General features: G+C 38.3%; 1 protein-coding gene across 24 annotated transcripts in view; it reads right to left on the bottom strand.

The window, feature by feature from the left end:
• Positions 1-19,327, bottom strand: part of KLHL5 (kelch like family member 5) — a 79,232-nt gene that overhangs the window by 32,856 nt on the left and 27,049 nt on the right. For 23 of the 24 annotated variants that reach the window (XM_084971739.1, XM_084971752.1, XM_084971754.1 and 20 more), the window contains 4 exons: positions 11,354-11,536; positions 7,669-7,805; positions 6,698-6,894; positions 604-816 (listed from right to left, as the gene is read on the bottom strand). In XM_084971739.1, the coding sequence (XP_084827865.1) occupies positions 604-816; positions 6,698-6,894; positions 7,669-7,805; positions 11,354-11,536 (730 nt within the window). Of the gene's footprint in view, positions 1-603; positions 817-6,697; positions 6,895-7,668; positions 7,806-11,353; positions 11,537-16,462; positions 16,553-19,327 lie in introns of those variants that run through there. The other variant, XM_084971751.1, reaches the window with a different exon arrangement.

The following is a 19,327-nucleotide window of genomic DNA, read 5'->3' as shown; positions in this document are numbered from 1 at the left end:
CATAGACAAGCTTTATAACTAGTATAAAGGGAATACAGTAGTCCCTCAGTATCCTGGGGAGAGGTGATGAGTTCTAGGGCCTCTGTGGAGACCCACATCTGGAGCCCCTTATATAAAATGATGTAGGATTTGCATATAACCTCTGCACAGCTTCCTATATACTTTAAATCACCTTTAGATTATTTATAATACTTATAATACAATGCAAGTTCTATGTAAATAGTTGTAAATGTAATATAAATGTTATGTAAATAACTGGTGGCATGGGACAAATTCAAGTTTTGCATTTTGGAACTTTCTGGAATTTTTCCTCTTTTTTTTTTTTTTTTGGCTGAGCCCACAGCATGTGTAAGTTCCCAGGCCACAGCAGTAACCAGAGCCACAGCAGTGACAATGCTGGAACTTTAACCCCCTGAGCCAACAAGGAACTCCAGAACTTTCTGGAATTAAAAAAACCTATATTTTCAATCCATGTTTTGTTGACTCCAGGATGCAGAGCCTGTGGATGTGGAGCCCACGAATGTGGAAGGCTTACTACTCAAAGTCACAACAACTACTGTTGTCGAAATGAAGACATTGGTTTTAAATAATCAAAAAGTTTACCTGTGGTGCAAGAAGAGGTAGCCTAATATAAGCCAGAAGTTTGCTGAGATCTTTCCGTCTCTGTTCCAAATCATGCCGGACCCAAGTGAGAAGTGCATTCAGTATTGTCTCCTCATTAGGAATGTTCATGTCATCGCTGGCTAAGAGCTTTGCAATTTCACTGGCTGGTAATAATACAAATTCCTGGTTTCGAATTACTTCCATGAAATGTTCCTAAAGGAAAAAAAAGAACATATAAATGATGTTGGTTCTTCTGTCCATCACAGCTTATTTAAAAGAAACTAAACATCTTTGAGGTAGATGTTCCAACAGTTTATACTTTGAGCCTCCCCACAATGCATTATTGTTTGCTAGGAAAGAAACACAGTAGAAAAATAACATTTACACTGTAATTGTGTTGTAAAATTTTTTACTTCTATATAAGTAGAATTATAGTGTTACATCATTTATTACAGTTTGTTTTTTTTTAAATGTGGGACTTCTGGGTATTGCTCTGCTGAAGTTAGGGAATATTTCTGGCAAGTCTTTCAAGGGAGGATAGAAAAAAATGAAACAGATACTGAGGTGTACGATATGCCAACATTGAAAGTTAGACCGTGGTTGCCAAAAAATTTGGCCAATGGGAGAGTCAAATACTTGGGTGACTATGAATTTATTTCTCTAGCCCAGAAAAGGCCTCCAGGGTGGCTAAATTTCCCAAGACCATTCTGGACCACAAGTCTTCTTGGAGGCTGTCCGGGAAGAGCATGCGTCCTTAGGGCTCTCCCAGAACCAAAATGGCCTTTACAAATGTTTTTTTTTTTTTTTTTAAACATTTTTTTTTTAATGTTCACTTGATTGATTGATTGTCTTTTCTAGGGCTGCACCAGTGGCATATGGAAGTTCCCAGGCTAGGGGTCGAATCAGAGCTACCACAGCCACAGCAATGCTGGATCCTTAACCCACTGAGCTAGGCCAGGGATCGAACCCACAACCTCATGGTTCCTAGTCGGATTTGTTAACCACTGAGCCATGATGGGAACTCCTACAAATGTTTTAATGTTATGTATATGACCATCAAGGACTTGAGGTCTGATTTGGAAACTTTAATCTCTTGTAACCTGATTTATGAACAGAGTTCTTTTGGTCTGTCAGCTGGGAAAAAAAAAAAAAAAAAAAAAAAAAAAAGCACAACCTAAAAGGTGAGAATCATGGAGCTTTGGGGTGGACTTTTCGAGGACTTCAACCCTGGGAGCCATCTTCTCAGAGAGCTCTAAGGGACTGCTCCAAAGTGGTGAGGGAGGAGCCAGGATAGATAGTGGTTTTTGCAACAAAGACCAGGAAACATCAAAATATTACTGTTCATCAAAGAAAACCAGTATCTCTAGTTAATGGATTTAGCACTTTTCTATGTATGGGAAGATGCACGAGTTTGTGGTCACTGAAATCATTCCTTTGATATGCACCTTAGCTCTAGGGCCAGTATCCTGTTTCTTTCCATTCTCGGCCATCCCGAGTGCCCTCAGAGTGCACTGGTGGGGTCAGCTGTACTGGCTTGATGGCTGCAACATCTTTTGTTTATTCATAAGGGAGCCAGCATTTTTTAATCACAGGTATCATAGAGAAAGAAGCCAAAACAAAAATGTTGACCTAGAATACATGGGGACTCCAGGACCTTATGCCAAAGATGACTCATTTCTGGCCATATTCTAGAATCAGGCCCTTTATACTTTGAAATGGAAGATAAAATTCCCTTATGTATGAGATAGTAACTTTTATGAGGTTTATGCTAAACAATCTAAAGAGAAAGAAAATACTTTTTCTTTTTTTTTGGCTTTTTAGGGCCAAACCCATGGACCATGGAGGTTCCCATGCTAGAGGTCGAATCAGAGCTGTAATCACTGGTCTACGCCACAGCCACAGCAACACCAGGTCCAAGCCATGTCTGCGGCCCACACCACAGCTCATAGCAACGCTGAACCCTTAACCCACTGAGCAAGGACAGGGATCGAACCTGCGTCCTCATGGATGCTAGTCAGATTCATTTCCTTTGAACCACAATGAGAACTCCAGAAAATACTTTTCTGGTGTGCAAGGTTATAAGTCTTAATGCATGGGTTGTATAATTAAAACATAAATGCAAATGCAAATCGTTAAGGGAAGTATTGTCCCTTAATGATTTCCTTATGCTTCTTAATACGCTATGGCTGTCTCAGCACACAGCGTTTTAGTAAAAAAGCTAAGGCTGTTTAAATTAGAGCTGTTTAAAAATAGCTTTAGCTATTTAAATTAGAGCTAGAGATAAGGACTATCGCTAACTATCTTCCATTGTTACAATGAGAATATTATTTTCCATATAGCCTCCAGTAATCCAAGTTAGGCACTGATCTAAAACATTATTTTGGGTTGACATTTCATTCCTTTCCTAGAAATTCTTAAGAGGAAAACCATACATGAATAATTAACGAAACTCAATTGCTTCAATTCATCATGATTTGTTAAAGATGCCCAAATGAATCTATTTTAAATGACTGATTATCATTTTTTCAGAAATATATTTTAATAAAACCTCAGGGCTGAGTGGCTTCAAGCAAATTGTTCTACTCAATTGTATACTGACATTATAAAATGATTTGGTAACATAGCAAGAGCTATAAAAATGCTGAAGCTCTCAACCTAGTTATCCGTGAGTGGTTTAATCTTCAGTAAATAATTCACAAGGAGGGGAAAAGCGGATGCTTCTCTGATGGTGCTTTATGATAATTGTAAAAAATAAGAAAGCCTAAATGTCCAGCTCCAAGAAGTTTTAATTCCATGGACTACTATCCAGGCATTGAAAATGTCAGGGACGAAGATCACATAATTACAAGAAAAGATATTTATTATATAATGTTAGATGAGATTCTGAAGAAATCAAAATAATATACATTTCTAATTGTTTAAAAGCATATAGCACAGTCAACATTTATATAATCCTGAAGTAGCTACTGCCATACTTTTATTTATTTTTTATGTTTTATTTTTGGCATCCCTGGGTGGGTTTGATGTTACTGCCATACTTTTAAATGGTATTAACTGCATATCATCAATTATACATTCTATTGATTAATAGTTTATTTGTTGATATATCCACTTCAGAACAATGTCCATTCCATTCTAGTATAACTTGTATTAAGTGAAAATCAAGTTATCAACACCTTATGGAAATACTACTGAACTCAAGTAAACACAAAGTGCTTTTCAAAAGTATTGATTTGGTTTTGAAGCAGGTGTTTCTGCAAAATTAAATGTTTCTATAGGTTTTCTAGATCAAGAAACAAAATTTGAGATTGTAAAATCAAATGTCTATATTTTATAAATCAATAATGACATTAAATATTTGTAATGATATAACCAGTAGGAGGCTTTTTTGTAGAGGTTAAATGATGCGTTCCACGTCATATTCAGTGGCAGTCAAAACAAGGACAAAAGTTTCCAGATTTCAGGATTACAAGAAGGAATTCCTTATCCTTTCCTACTTGCTTTTTTTCCTTTCTTCTTTTTTTTTTTAGGGCTGCACTCATGGCATATGGAGGTTCCCAGGCTAGGGGTCAAACCAGAGCTGTAGCTGCCAGCCTACACCACAGCCACAGCAACGCAGGATCCGAGCCGCATCTGCGACCTACACCACAGCTCACAGCAATAGCAGATCCACTGAGTGAGGCCAGGGATCGAACCTGTGTCCTCTTAGTAGGGTTCATTAACTGCTGAGGCATGATGGGAACTCCCTTTCCTACTTGCATTCATGCAGGATGGATGAACATCCAAGTACACGCGCTATTTACTAATTGTGACGATCGATTTCATTCTGTGGCACTGTGCTTACTTCACATTTTAAATCCATTTTATAATGCAAACAGCTATCACGCTACCAAACACTTGCTAGCATTATGCTCTTTCCCCCTCTGGGATAGTTTTTAAAGCAAATGAAATTATGGCAGGATTTATTTAAATTGAAGATTGAATTTTGCTATGTATTTTCACTCAGTTCCCATAGCAACAATTCAAATCACAATCTGCCTCTAAACTACTTATTGTTATTAGAATTCAATTTCATGTCTCTGTTGAAACTGAATAATGTCAAATAAAGGCCTTGAGAAAAAAAAAAAAAAACCTACCACAACTAATTGGCTATGAAAATAGCTTTATAAACGCTGAGCTAATTTAAATTTAATTTATATCTAAGCCTTAACGCAGCAATTGTGCCTCTACTGTACACAACAGGAATGACCTAAATGCATACAAATGTTTCATGTGGATAAAACTCCTTCTTAGGAAAGACACTGAATTATGAACTGATTACAAAGGGGAAAAAAAACCCAGCTTCATTTTACTTGTATTTATCTTACTCCAAAAAGTATTTGAACTGGAGGTGCAAAGGGTAGAATGAGAAATCGACAAGGGAGGATAAGGACTAAGGGGGAGGGAAATATTCCAAAGGGCTTCATTGAAAAGATGTTAACCCAGGTTAAGCTAGGTCTGTACAGCGTTGCTCTGTCACACAATCTCTAGTGCTTTCACTTGAAGCACCTTGACAATCATAAACAAGAAACATTTCCCAGAAGCGATTCCACCACAGGGAGAATAACACTCATAAAGGTTGTGCTTTTGTCTGAGGGCTTTTGTTCACTCACATAGATCCCTACTGTGCTGAATCGAGCAAAACTCTAAAATGATGCCGATGATGATAAAACCATTTATTGACTGGGTATACTATGAATCAATCACTGCTTTTTAATTTTTTTTTGTCTTTTTGTCTTTTTAGGGGTGCACCTGCTGCCTTGTTTGTGACCTACACCACAGCTCACGGCAATGCCAGATCCTTAACTCACTGAATGAGGCCAGGGATGGAACCTGCGTCCTCATGGATGCTAGTCAGATTCATTTCTGCTGGGCCACGACAGGGAACTCCCAATCACTGTTTTAAGGGCTCAACTTAAGCTTATGAAATTGAGTAGAATTAATCTTCCATTTGTAAATATCTCTTCTTATAATTGTTCCAAATCACGATTTCTCCAGTGAAAGATTCCTCAAGTCCTTGTCAATCCCTTGACATAAACCAACTCAATGGAAGGATGGAGGATGAAGGGGAGGGTGGATAGAAAAATACCTCCCCAGTGTTGACAACATCAGTGACATGGATGATGATATATGCGTAGGTGAATGTTTATATTCTTTCTTCACTTAGAAGCTGTCCTGCCCTAAATGAAGCATGTAAAGCAAGTCTCCAATTATCACCCAGGTGTGAAGACGCACATGTGGCAAGATGATCATTCCTTGAAAATCCACACACCTCCCTTCCCTGGATCCCTCCACTATGAAGACCGTGGGGGCTGATCCTAAGAATATGCCCGCGACATGCCCTTATTTTCATGCTGTCCTAGATCACTCTGTATCCATTATCCTCCAGGCTTCTAACTTGCTACAATGAATAAGAACGTTTTCCTTTCTTTTTTGGCCACGCCCACTGCACCCAGACGTTCCCAGGCAAGGTATCAAACCTGTGCCACAGCAGTAAGCAGAGTCACAGCAGTGACAACCTGGATCCTTAAACCTCCGAGCCACCAGGGAACTCCAAGGACATCTTTCCACATACGTAGCTTAAAAACATGTCTTACATGTAGTTAGATTTATCGTTAATAAAAAGCCTCCCTTTATTTCCTCCTGTCTTGTGTACGCCTGGTACTGCACCAATACACTATAATCACTATCACCGCCTTCTATCGGTGCTTATGTAAACAATTCTGAAATTCATCCATGTACCATAATGTAAAATATTTGGGGAAAATCCTGCTTTAAAAAGCAGCAGATCCAAAAATCTTGAATGAAATAGTCCTAAGCTACCCCTCTGCTTCTTAGTGCCGGTGATAATATGAGGCTTGACTCATGTATCCGGGAGAAATATTACTTAGTGTTTTTCCCTCATAACTCAATGAAAATATGACACAGAGACAGTGAACCTGAACCATAAGACATATGGCAGAGCCATGGGAAGGCAGCAACATGCAGATAAGCCTGCAAAAATAAGGAGTAAGGCAAAGAACATAGGCTTTTCTGCTTTTCACAAAATACATACCATAGTATAATTGTGAGCCACTTTATGCAAATCTGTACAACCTTGAGCATCAGCAAAAGACCGGATTCCAAGACAGTTGGATGGGTGAAGCTGTTTCATTAAAAACTTACAGCACGCTTCCACAACCTGTGAAAGCTGAAGAAGGCAAGCTGTAGACAACAGGCACTCGATATTGTCTTCTTTTAATTCAAGGCGGCCTTAATGATAAAAAGAAATTCCATTAGCTATGGAACCATGTTAACTTTAGGAACTCATTGGTATTAACGGTATTAATTCTGAATAAGAGCTCACTACACATATTCTAGACACAGATGATTTAAGACATTCCAAAAAGAAAAAGGACTAAATCTGAAAAAAATTTATTTTTTGTGACTTCTACTAAAATAAAAAATAATAAGCTTGTTTTCAGAATTTTTAAAGGATGATTTAACTGGTAGTCCATTATATATATTTCAAATGCAAATTTTAAATGCAAAAATTTAAAAGCATTTTACAACTCAATTATTATATTAATATTGTAAAATATCATTCAAAAACTTAATTATAATAACCATTTTAAAGGTTCTAATATAAAGATGTTAACCTACATAGATATCACCAAGAGTGGTGGTTATAATAGCAGAATTAGGTCTCATTAAAAGCAGAATCTGGAGTTCTCATCATGGCTCAGTGGTTAGCGAACCCAACTAGCATCCATGAGGATGTGGGTTCGATCCCTGATCTTGCTCAGTGGGTCAAGGATCCAGCGTTGTCGTGAGCTGTGGTGTAGGTTGCAGCTGCAGCTCGGATCCCCCATTGCTGTGGCTGTGGCTGGCAGCTCCAGCTCCAATTGGACCCCTAGCCTGGGAACCTCCATATGCCGGGGGTGTGGCCCTAAAAAGATGAGAGGAAAAAAAAAAGGCAGAAATCTGAAATCTAATAATACAACTTCAGTCTAAGACATTTTAAAGTTATATCTTCAGGGTTATTACCTGTATATGCGTACTGAATCAAGGACCATAGGGAATTCGGTTCTACACCTTCCATTTTTATTTCTTCTTGTCTTGCTTCCCTGACATCATTAGTAAACATGGCAGCAAAATAATCTGAGACAGAGGAGAGCACCAATCTAAGAACATATTAGAAGAAAAAATAATCAGTAATAACATTAAAGTTGATGGTCATTAATAAATTCTGCGGCTTTTTTTCTTTCCGTCTTTTCCTCTTTATCTATTTTTTTAAACTCTGTTACCCACAGAAAGCACCTGGTACTGAGAAATGCATTTCAAATGTGACAAATTGCTTTATGCTCCAGTTCCTTCCTTTGAATAATAAATTAACATTACCAAAAATTTTCTGCTGAGGTAAAATGATTTACCCATTTGCTACTTAAATAGCCCTTTTGAACATCCTGAAAAAAAAGCTACAAGTTCACAGCAGTAAACTGACTATAAAAAAAGGGGCGGGGGGAATGGAAAGGTTCTCCTGTTTATTACTTTAGAAAATAGTTTAAGTTTTTTTTTTTTTTTTTTTTTTGCTTTTTAGGGCCATACCCACAGCATTTGGAAGTTCCCAGTCTAGGGGTTGAATGAGGCCAGCAGCTGGAGGCCTACACCACAGCCACAGCAACACTGTGGGATCCGAGCTGCATTTGTGGCCTACACCACAGCTCAGGGCAAGGCTGGATCCTTAACTCACTGAGCGAGGTCAGCGATGGAACCTCTGTCCTCATGGATGCTAGTTGGGTTCGTTATTGCTGAGCCATGATGGGGACTCCTAAGTTTTTTTTTTTACACTGTAGAAGTAGTAAATATATGGGAGACATTTGAAACTGGCTCTAGCAGGTTATTTTTAACTTTCATGATTTTAAAATTATTACAGTACCTTATAGTGTTTGTATTTTGTCATAAAATTATATCATCTTTGTTATCACATTACAAAATTATATTTTATATTTTGTAGTAATAATACATTATTATCTATCAGGTATATCTCTGCCCAGATTTCTTTTTTGGCTGTGCCTGCAGCATGCGGAAATTCTCGGGCTAGGATTGAATTGAAGTCAGAGCATTGAATATTTAACCACTAAGCTACTAAGGAACTCCTCTGTCCAGATTTTTGATAGTCACAAATAAGCAAAAATGAGTTATAAATATATACAATTTTGAATCATGTATTTGTCATTTGATATATCTCAAAGATACTTCTGTAACAGCATACTTACACAGCTTTACTTTATTCATTTTTTTAAAGATGTATAAATTTGTACGGGTAATAGTTGAAGCGCCCGTGTTCTTCTCTAATCCCCTACTTCTTTCTCCGCAGGAAGGCACTGCTGAATGTGAGTTTGCCAAACTGCTCTCTATAGTGCTGTGCCAATTTAGTCTCCACCAGCACTGCATAAGAGTTAATCGGGAGTTTCCGTCATGGCTCAGTGGGTTATGAACCTGACTAGCATCCATAAGGATGCGGATTCGATCCCTGGCCTCACACAGTGGGTAAAGGATCTGGGGTTACAGAGAACTGTGGGGTAGGGTGCAGACACAGCTTGGATCCTGAGTTGCTGTGGCTGTGGTGTAAGCTGGCAGCTGCAGCTCTGATTCGACCCCTAATCTGGGAACTTCCATATGCCACAGGTGCAGCCCCAAAAAAGCCAAACACTGCACACGCCACCCCCCCAAAAAGAGTTAATCTTTCCCCACAAATAGTGGAATGTTAAAAATTTTGGCCATCTCTAAGGTGTTAAGTGGTATCTCATTGTTTTAATTTTCATTTACCTGAGTGTTAGTGAGGTTAAATATCTCTTCAGACGTTTATTGGCCATTTAGTTTCCTTCTTCCGCAAACTGCCCATTCATTCACTTACTCACTGAACAAATACTAACGCACACCTTATAAATAGTGGGCATTGTTCTAGATACTTGAGATATATTGGTATAAAACACAGACAAAAGATCCCATCTCTTGGAATCTTATATTCTACAGGGGAAGGCAGACAAATAACATACAGCAGAAGTAAATTCTATAGTGCATCAAAAAGTGGTAAGTGCCATGGGGAAAAAAGGTAGGGTAAGGGCAGATTGGGAGTGGGTGGTAGGTTTAAATAGGTGGTCTCATTGGAGGGTGACAGTTGAGAAAAGACTTGAAGGAGGTACAGGAATGAGTCATACAGGTATTTAGGAATAGCATTCAGGCAGAAGAGCAGCCAATGTAAAAATCCAAAGGCAGGAACAGCATGTCTGGCACATGCAAGGAACTTCAGGGGGGTGGGTGTGGCTCAAGTCAAGTGAGTAAGAAGAGCCAGAGGGCAGAATGGTAAAGAGGAAACAGCAGCTGAGCCACATAAGCCACTGTGAGGACAGGGGCTTTCACACTGTGACATGAGGAATTGACAGAAAATTTGATCAGAGGAGCAACCAGATCTGAGTTCCATTTTAAAGGATCACTTAGGTAGCTGTGTAGAAAAAATACACAGGGGAAAAGTGTGAAAACAGGGGAGACCAGTGAGGAGTTTCTTACAGGTAATCTAAGTGAGATGGTGATGGTTTGTATAAGCGTTTGCAGGTAAGGGAATGAGCTCTGTTTTGGAAACAGAGAATTTCCAAAACAATGTCTTTATGAAATTCTAATAAGCCCACACTCATAACATGGACTTTTTGTCACCATGTATAGTAGCATCTCAATAAATGCATGCCCATTGAGCCGCTGAAAACAATAAGACCATATGCTTTCAATTTACTTCCTCTTTGGAGGGTTTAATAAAACTTTTGGGACAGAGTGTTAATTAGTTTTGAAAGGCATTTAAAAAAAAAACCTTTGGGATCATAATGGTGATTAACATTGAACAATTATGGAATTCTTAGAAGAAAAATAGTGAATTGTATTAACCAGCTCCCATTTCCTTTCCTTACATCAAGAGGTAATACTTCATTTGTGTTCTCTAGCTTTTGTTCCCCATCACCATGGCTTTTCATATTTCTTGGAGGTCAGCAAATAGAAGTTGGCAAAATGTGCCTATTTAAGAACAGTTTTGGAATTGCCGTCATGGTGCAGTGGTTAATGAATCCGACTAGGAATCATGAGGTTGTGGGTTCAATCCCTGGCCTTGCTTAGTGGGTTAAGAATCTGGCGTTGCTGTGAGCTGTGGTGTAGGTTGCAGACACGGCTCGGATCTGGAGTTGCTGTGGCTCTGGCGTAGGCCGGTGGCTACAGCTCTGATTTGACCCCTAGCCTGGCAACCTCCATATGCCACGGGAGCGGCCCTAGAAAAGGCAAAAAGACAAAAAAAAAAAAAAAAAAGAAAAAAAAAAAAAGAACGGTTTTGCCACTTCATTCCACTAGCTTTTTTTTGGTTTCTCAAGATTCCCTGCTTTAATTTCCATTGAATTTATTTAAAGTTATTAATGGGTAATAGCTGCTCGTCGTGGCTGAAATCTACCACACAATAAATACTGACAGATTTCAGGCTGGTATGTTTTGCTTGTATGGGAAAGTGATTCTTTTGGGATCATTTAATGTAATGATTTCATATTCTCTGTTTTCTTTATAGAAATTCCATGAAATATATTCCTTCACTAAAAGACCCCACTGAATAGTCAGTAGAACAAGTTACTTCAATGTACATAACTAAATGATCAAGGAAATAGTTCACATATACAGAAATTTAGAAAACAATTACCTGTGAGCTGGAATTCTGCGATCACCAGCAACCAGAATTACATCACATAACTGTTTGTGTCTCAGATAGTTTTCCATCTTTTTGAATGTTTGCTCAGCGTGATTAAGGGCTTGGAAGAATTCATCTGATGAACATGGCTCCATAGTATGGCAGGATGACAATGTCTGACTGCTATTGGAAGTCCTGAAAAGAAAGAGAACACACGTTTTGAAATATCACTCACACTAAAGAGATCTTTCCTATCAAGTCCTTTTAAAGCTTTCAAATGTAATAGAAGTAATGCTACCAGTCAATATTAATGTATAATCATTCATCATTTTTGCCGTTTAAAATCAATTATGGCTCAAATCATATGCGTCCTGCAAACATCATGAGTGACTGTGATATATTCAGGTTAATAGCTACACCTATTTTTTGCCTGATCTTGAGGTCTCTTCTCTGGTCAATACACTAACTCTGCTGGAAAAGAGCCAAACTATATCCATATTGATAGCTACAGCTCCTAACAGCATATTTAAGGGTGTAAGAGATCCCTCGGCATATGCAGGTTCCCAGGCTAGGGGTCTAATCGGAGCTGTAGCCACCAGCCTACGCCACAGCCACAGCAACGCCAGATCTGAGCCATATCTGAGACCTACACCACAGCTCACGGCAACGCCAGATCCTTAACCCACTGAGCGAGGCCAGGGATCGAACCTGCAACCTTATGGTTCCTAGTCAGATTCTCTTCTGCTGCACCACGACAGGAACTCCCATTTTTTGAAGACAGAAAGGCAATTAAACTATTTTCTGGAGGTATAAATCCAAGTAATCCTTTAATTAAAAAATGGATTATGTTTCACAGTTCATTTATAAGATAACTGTTTAGAATCCAAAATACATTATCATAAAAACAGTATTATTAATAATTCATCTGATTCCCTGGCCAGTGTTCAAAAGCCCAGGTGACCTAAAACTTAGATTGCAGGTTAAAAGAATTTGATAGCCTAGTCCAGGTATCTAAAAAGTTTTTAAGGATTTCCCTGGTGGTGTAGAAATTAAGGATCTGGCATTGTTACTGCTGTGGCTTGGGTCACTGCTGTGGCACGGGTCACTGCTGTGGCACAGGTTCAGTTCCTGGCCTAGGAACTTCCACATGCCATGGATGCAGCCAAAAAAAAAAAAAAGAAATTTCCAAATTAAAACTTGAAGAATATGAGTTCTGTGTTTTCGTATGATTTACTAAGGGAAATGGGGAAATGGGGAAAAGGTTAAAGATTAGGACTAAGAATGAAATCCTAAATCCAGGCCTTACTGGCCCCCTCAAGATCACTTGAATCAAGTAATCAACATCCCTCAGTTATGCAATTAACTGTAAAATCACTGACTGTGCCATAACTTAGTTCTCATTGCTCATCAGATTTACTTTTAAGGATATTATGATTCTGGCAAATGCCTTGTTGAATCAAGTCTCATTATATCTTAACAGAATTTTCTTCATATAAATGTCTAATAAGCTTACCAAAAAAGAAAAAGTCTTTGGATCTTTTAAAATAAAGGGAATTGAAGCCAAGGAGATTAAGTGCCTTGCCAAAGGCCAGAGAGTTTGTTCATGGCAGAAATCAGGCTGTTGTAGAGAATGCTATGTGTTCACCAAAACCTTTTTTCTTTTTCTCCTGGGACTATAGCTAGACTACATTTCCCAGCCTGTCCCACAGACAGGTGTGGTCTTGTGGTAGAAAGAAACTATGTTACCTCCAAAGCTGAAGGGGCCAAGAGCAGGTGTGTATCTCCATTCTTTCTTTCTTTATCTGTGGGGACTGAGGACTCACATGGAGGAAGAGGATACACACGGAAGGTCACCCAAGCAGGGACACTCACATAGACTATACTCATGAGATTTCTCCTGCCGATTGAGACTTATCAGTTTCAGAAGTTACCAGTGACTTGACTAATACCTATCTCCACCTAGATCCTCTCGGCCCACTGTATTTTCTTTCTTTTTTTTTTTTTTCCTGTCTTTTCCAGGGCTGCACCCGTGGCATATAGAGGTTCCCAGGCTAGGGGTTGAATTGGAGCTGTAGTAACCGGCCTACACCACAGCCACAGTAACACCAGGTCCGAGTCACATCTGCAACCTACACCACAGCTCACGGCAACCCCGGATCCTTAACCCACTGAGCGAGGCCAGGGATTGAATCTGCAACCTCATGGTTCCTAGTCGGATTCGTTAACCACTGCGCCACAACGGGAACTCCACGCCCATCATATTTTCAATGCCATTCAAATATGGACCCTAAAAAATGTTCTTGGAGGATCATGTTAATGATGATAATAGAAGCACAATATATATTATCTGGAGGGTATATACCGTGCACTATGAGTATCATTGGTTACAATACACTCAACGTTACATTTACCATCATTAGTATAAAATGCATTTTTAGTAAAGTGTAACTACACATTGCTTATATAAATAAATGAGAATTAGAAACTATATTAAAATCTAGGAAAAAAGTGTAATATAAGCAAAAACAAATAATGTTGACTTTGATGAATAACAGTTTGAAGATTTAAAACATTTATCAATAAAATGAAGTTTCATATTGTTAAAATACTGGCAAATGATTTGAATATTAGCGATCTAAGGATAAGGGAAAATTAGAACACCTGATTTTTATAAGCCCCAATTCTTTCAAGAACAAGAAAAAGTGAGGCAAACAAATCATGTACTTCTGTCTTAGGGCTCCTATATTTTGTATCACATCTCTTATACCTTATAATAATTTCTCAGTAACGTCATAATGAGTTAGTTGAATGTTTTTTGAGTGCTGAATTGCCATCGTCCAAACATAAATGCTAATCAGTGTTAAATTTTCAAAGAACAATATGACTTTATAATATGAATATTGCTATTGTTTTTAAGGGCTGGAGGCATATAGAAGTTCTCAGGCTAGGGGTTGAATCATCACTACAGCTGCCGGCCACAGCCACAACCATGCCAGATCCGAGCCACATCTGTGATGTATACCACAGCTCGTGGCAATGCCGGATCCCTAACCCACTGAGCAAGGCCAGGGACTGAACCCGCATCCTCATGGATACTAGTCGGGTTTGTTTCCACTGATACACAACGGGAACTTCCAACATGACTAAATCATTAGTTAGCTTTGATGTTAGCATAAGCCATTTAATAAAGAGACCATCTCTTCTCTTGTCGAGAACTTTCAAGGTGTTTAATTCTTCAACCTGTCACATTAGCAGGATAACCTGGAAAAGCATTTCAGCCTTTGTGTTTAAGATCTCATTCCTTAAGGCTGATTTAGTAGGTCTGAGGTAAGACCTGAACATCGTATTTTTTAAAAGCCCTGGAGGTAATCCTAACCCATGGCAGGCTGCAGACCACCAGTACATTTCAGACAAGAGATGGATACATTACATAAATCAGCAGGTGATGAACTTACAGACTGATATACACCATAGATACTTGACCTCAAACATGTATAAACTTAATTTCTTTGAATAATTTAAATCAGCTAGTAGAACTTAATAAAATACTTGTTATTTTCAAAATAAGCATAAAGGTAAAACACCAGAATTGTTTATATACATACACGTTAACAAAACAATTATGCTTCTAAAATAACATTTTGAACTTCTTGGTTTGCTTTCAAGGATTCAATTACTATCATATGTTAAAGAAACATAATATTTCAATGTGACAATTAATTCACAGAGATTTCTGGGTTTGGCAATCATTCCCACTGCTCCAAATGTAGGACCAAAGAAGCGTGGGCTTCTGGCTTGTAGTCCATGGAAAAGCGAAGCCATCCATTCACAAAGGAATGTGAAGAAAGCAGGAACATGAAGCAGCAGGAACTCAGACTTGAAAAGCTGCACAGCTTTCTAGCATTTCTTGTTCTGTTTGGTTTCCAAGAAAATCAGGACTTTGCACATATAATTTTAATAGTGTGAGAATTTATTTAAAAAAAGAATTTACTGCATATCTGTACAACTATAGAACCTGAGGTATTAAAACCATTATATACAGAATTTTTCTGTCTAGAAGGAACCTATGCAGTCATTTAATTCAACTCTTTTATTTTGTAGGTGAGAAAATTTGAGGCCCAGAATGGCCCAAAGTGATCAACCAAGGACATGTAGGCAGCTGGTGGCAAAGCCAGAATCAGGAGGCATTCAGAAAGTTGGTCAAACCACTCACTAAGGAATGGGCATTTTTGTTTACCTTTACCTTAGGCATCAGTGAATTCAAGGACTAAGGGGATACAGGGAAAATGATGGTACAAAAAGAACGAGGATAATTTAACAGAAAAAAAAGATACCTGGAGTTCCCGTCATAGCTCAGTGGTTAATGAATCCGACTTGGAACCATGAGGTTGCGATCCCTGGCCTCGTTCAGAGGGTTAAGGATCCAGCGTTGCTGTGAGCTGTGGTATAGGTCACAGATGTGGCTGGGATCTGATGTTGCTGTGGCTGTGGTGCAGGCCGGTGGCTACAGCTCTGATTAGACCCCAGCCTGGGAACCTCCATATGCCGAGGGAGCGGCCCAAGAAATGGCAAAAAAAAAAAAAAAAAAAAAAAAAAAAAGACACTTAGAATTAAGGATTTTAGACAAAGTCTACTGCTATTTTTCTTCCCCTTAGCTAGGTATAAGAAAGCAAGACTCTCTTAGGTCTCCATGAAGCAGAGATAACACTTCTATCCCTGGCTCATCAAACGCTTCTAATACTCTGGTTCTGTGTAATTTATAATGTTAATACTTTCTTGCTATTTCTTTTCCAAGTACGTGCTTTGGATTGGAGGACTGAACTGGAGAGGTATGGTGCAGTGATTAAGAACATTTTAGGAAGGTTCTAGAGCTATGCTGTCCAACATAGTAGCCATGAGCCTCGTGGGGCTATTTTAATTAAAATAAAATAAAATATTCAGTTCTTTAGTTGAACTCGTCATATTTCAAATGCTGAAGGAGCCCCATGGGGACAGTAGTTGCCAGATTGGATGGTGCAAATATAGAACACTTCCATCAATGCAGAAAGTTCGATGGCATAGTGCTGGTTTAACAATGTCGCTATGTATCTCGACAAGTTATTCAACTTCTCTAAACCTTACCTTCGACAGCAATACTGGAATAAGTAACACACAGGCCTTCCTTTCAAAGGCTCCTTCACGGGAGGATTATTAAATGGAATAATGAAGGCACAGCCCTAGCACAGAGTAAGTACATAATCAAGGTAAATAAACGCCTATTAGAAGATGCTCACTTTTCAAAGGCCAATGAGAAGTCTTTTGTCTTATATAACGTTGCTTGTTTGGTTGTCTTCCTAGAAAATGATCCCCTGCCTTATCAATTTGAAAACTAAATTTCCTAGTTCCTAATTCAAAGGGCCTTTAAAAAACACAGTAGACATCATAACCCACAACATAAACATCTGGGAATAGGCCATTCATGGAGCATTTAAAACATATTTCTCTGGGATTTATAACTGATCTTTACATGGTAACAGAGGAAATGTATCTAACATCTCCGCTTGGTTTTATTTCTTTGATTTTACTAAGATGGTAAGTCATATTTCAAAGCATTGCATCATGAGATCATTCAAATCTTTTATAATAGATATTCACTGTAATGAACTCTACATTGCTGAATATTTTCAGGCTGCAGGGAAACATCTAATTTTTACGTTATTGTCCCTCTGCAGCAAGCAATGAATGTGTAAGTCAGATAAGTGCCTGGAAAGGAGGCAAGTATCAAACAAATCAAGTCAGTAACGATTTACATAGTGACTCCTAAGATGCAGCATGGCACAGGTTTTAGAAACTGTGGGGATACAAAGAAGATGATTTAGTGAAGGGATCTGGAATTTGAACACCCAAGTTTCATAAAGTGGACAAAACAGCAACACTAATACTTGAAATACTTCAGATTAAACACATGCATACAACATACACCATGGCCAATACGACCTTTTTATTATAAACTACTTAGATTTCTCCACTTTCATCACCGAAATTTGCATTAGGCTTTCTTAATGGAGTACTTTTTCAAAAGAATTTTTAAAAAACCACAAGAATTACACTGTATAAGATTTAGAGTGGAAAACACAGCTGCACTGAAGCTCTAAATGATCTGTTTGGCTCCTTCCCCAGGTAAGTGATTCACTCTTAGCCACCAGTCTCATGGCTCTTGGCATTCAGAATTCATGCTTTTGCCAAGGAGCGAATTACTGTATCATGAACCTTTTAACTTCTTTTACATATATTCGAAGTCACAAACGTAAAATAAGAATGTAACTTTCTTAGTATAGGTCAACAGTCCCTAAACTTTTTAAAATGTATATCCTTTTCAGTATACTTTTAAGTATGTGCCCCAATATATGGATATACGACTTTATAAAAGGTATACATATATCACTGTACAATTATTTATTGACATTCTAATACACACACACACATGTGTATTTGTGTGTATTTTAATCATTTCTCCAACAGATTATCTTATACATTTCCTATTGGAATGTAACTCTGTCAGAACCCACAGAAAGGAATGATCAGAATGGGCTAGTGTTTGGAAAGGCAACATGCAGCAGGTGAGATCTGAAACATGTCTTAGATGAGTAAGGAGACTAGGTTGTCTCTTTTTAGGCCACCAGGGACCTGCCAGGTTGTCTCATTTAAGGAGAGGACAAAGCAGGTATATAAAGAGAAAGGACAAGAGGCAAAGAAAAAGAATACCTTCAACTCTTCCCTTCTTAAGAGAAATATTTTTTTTCATTTTGGAATTAAAGGACCTCTCTTTTGGTCCTGTGGCCAGAGTATCTGTGGTGAAGAAAGTTAAATGTCATTTAGAAGGATCAAATTGTCTTAAATAATAACCAGTGTGAAGGGGAAGGGCCAGTGAGCACTCTCATACAGTGCTGCTGAGAATTAAAATAGCAGTAATGTTGCTGAAATGACTTTGAGACTACAGATCACCCCCGCCTCCGAAAATGTGCACACCTTTGGGACTTTATCCAGAAGAAATAATCATCTAAATGTAGAGATCTAGCTACAGGGAGGGTTTATCAGAAGTTGTTCTTAACAGGGAAATAGTGGAAACAATCTAAATTCCAAAAAAATAGAATATTGGTTAAATAACCAAAAGGAGTGTCTGTGCATGGGAAAATGATGCAGCCATTTTTAAAGATACAAGAAGAACATTTAATGACATGGAAAGCTATGGTGGTGGACACTGCTTGTGCCTATCCAGGGTTCTTTTTTATGGTAACAGACCCATCCTCTACTTTTTGGGAAACCACACTTTCCCCATCTCAGTCCACAAGGCTTGGGCAGAGGTGAGCAAGGCACTGAGGTCTGGCCAATAGGAGTAACACATCTTCTGGCAATAATGGTTGGTTCAGATGGACCTCTGATCTAAACAAGGCCAAGGAGAGTCAATTCCAAGATGTGTGCTCTCTTTCCACTGAAGAGGCTAAGCTGATAAAAAAGTAAACCTGGAGCTGTTAGCGGCTTTTTTGCTTCCATACAGAAGACCTACCTACCTGAGAAAATGCTATCACAAAGGAAAACAGAATCGGGTGGGTGGGGTTGGGGTGGGGTGTTAGGATTTCTGGCTTTATTTGAATATCTGGATTCATCATGTTCCAGGTTGTTAAGAGTAATTTTTTGTTGTTAAATAAATTTTTATTTACTTAAATGAACCAAAAATTTCTAAGTTTTTGCTTAAATCCATTTGAATTGGGCTGCTGTCTTTTGCAACAAAAAGAGTCCTAATTTTATGTTTAGGGCAAAAAGGTTACAAACTAGTATTACAATAAGATTCAGGTTTTTATTCTAAAAACATACATTTATTCTAAACGTATATAAAATATACTGGAACGTAACATCCTCAAATTGTTAATAATTTGTCAGGGTAATTAATGATTTTTATTTTTCCATTTTTGCTTGTCTCTATTTGCTAATGTGTCAATGGTAAAA

Source organism: Sus scrofa, chromosome 8, assembly GCF_054392235.1.
Source record: "Sus scrofa isolate SSC_HxYL_T2T_F1_AM1 chromosome 8, Sscrofa_HxYL_maternal_Yorkshire_Landrace_v2.0, whole genome shotgun sequence".
In the NCBI taxonomy this organism is placed as follows: Eukaryota; Metazoa; Chordata; class Mammalia; order Artiodactyla; family Suidae; genus Sus; species Sus scrofa.
Note: the sequence above shows the minus strand (reverse complement) of the source record. Positions and strands in the feature narration are given on the sequence as shown.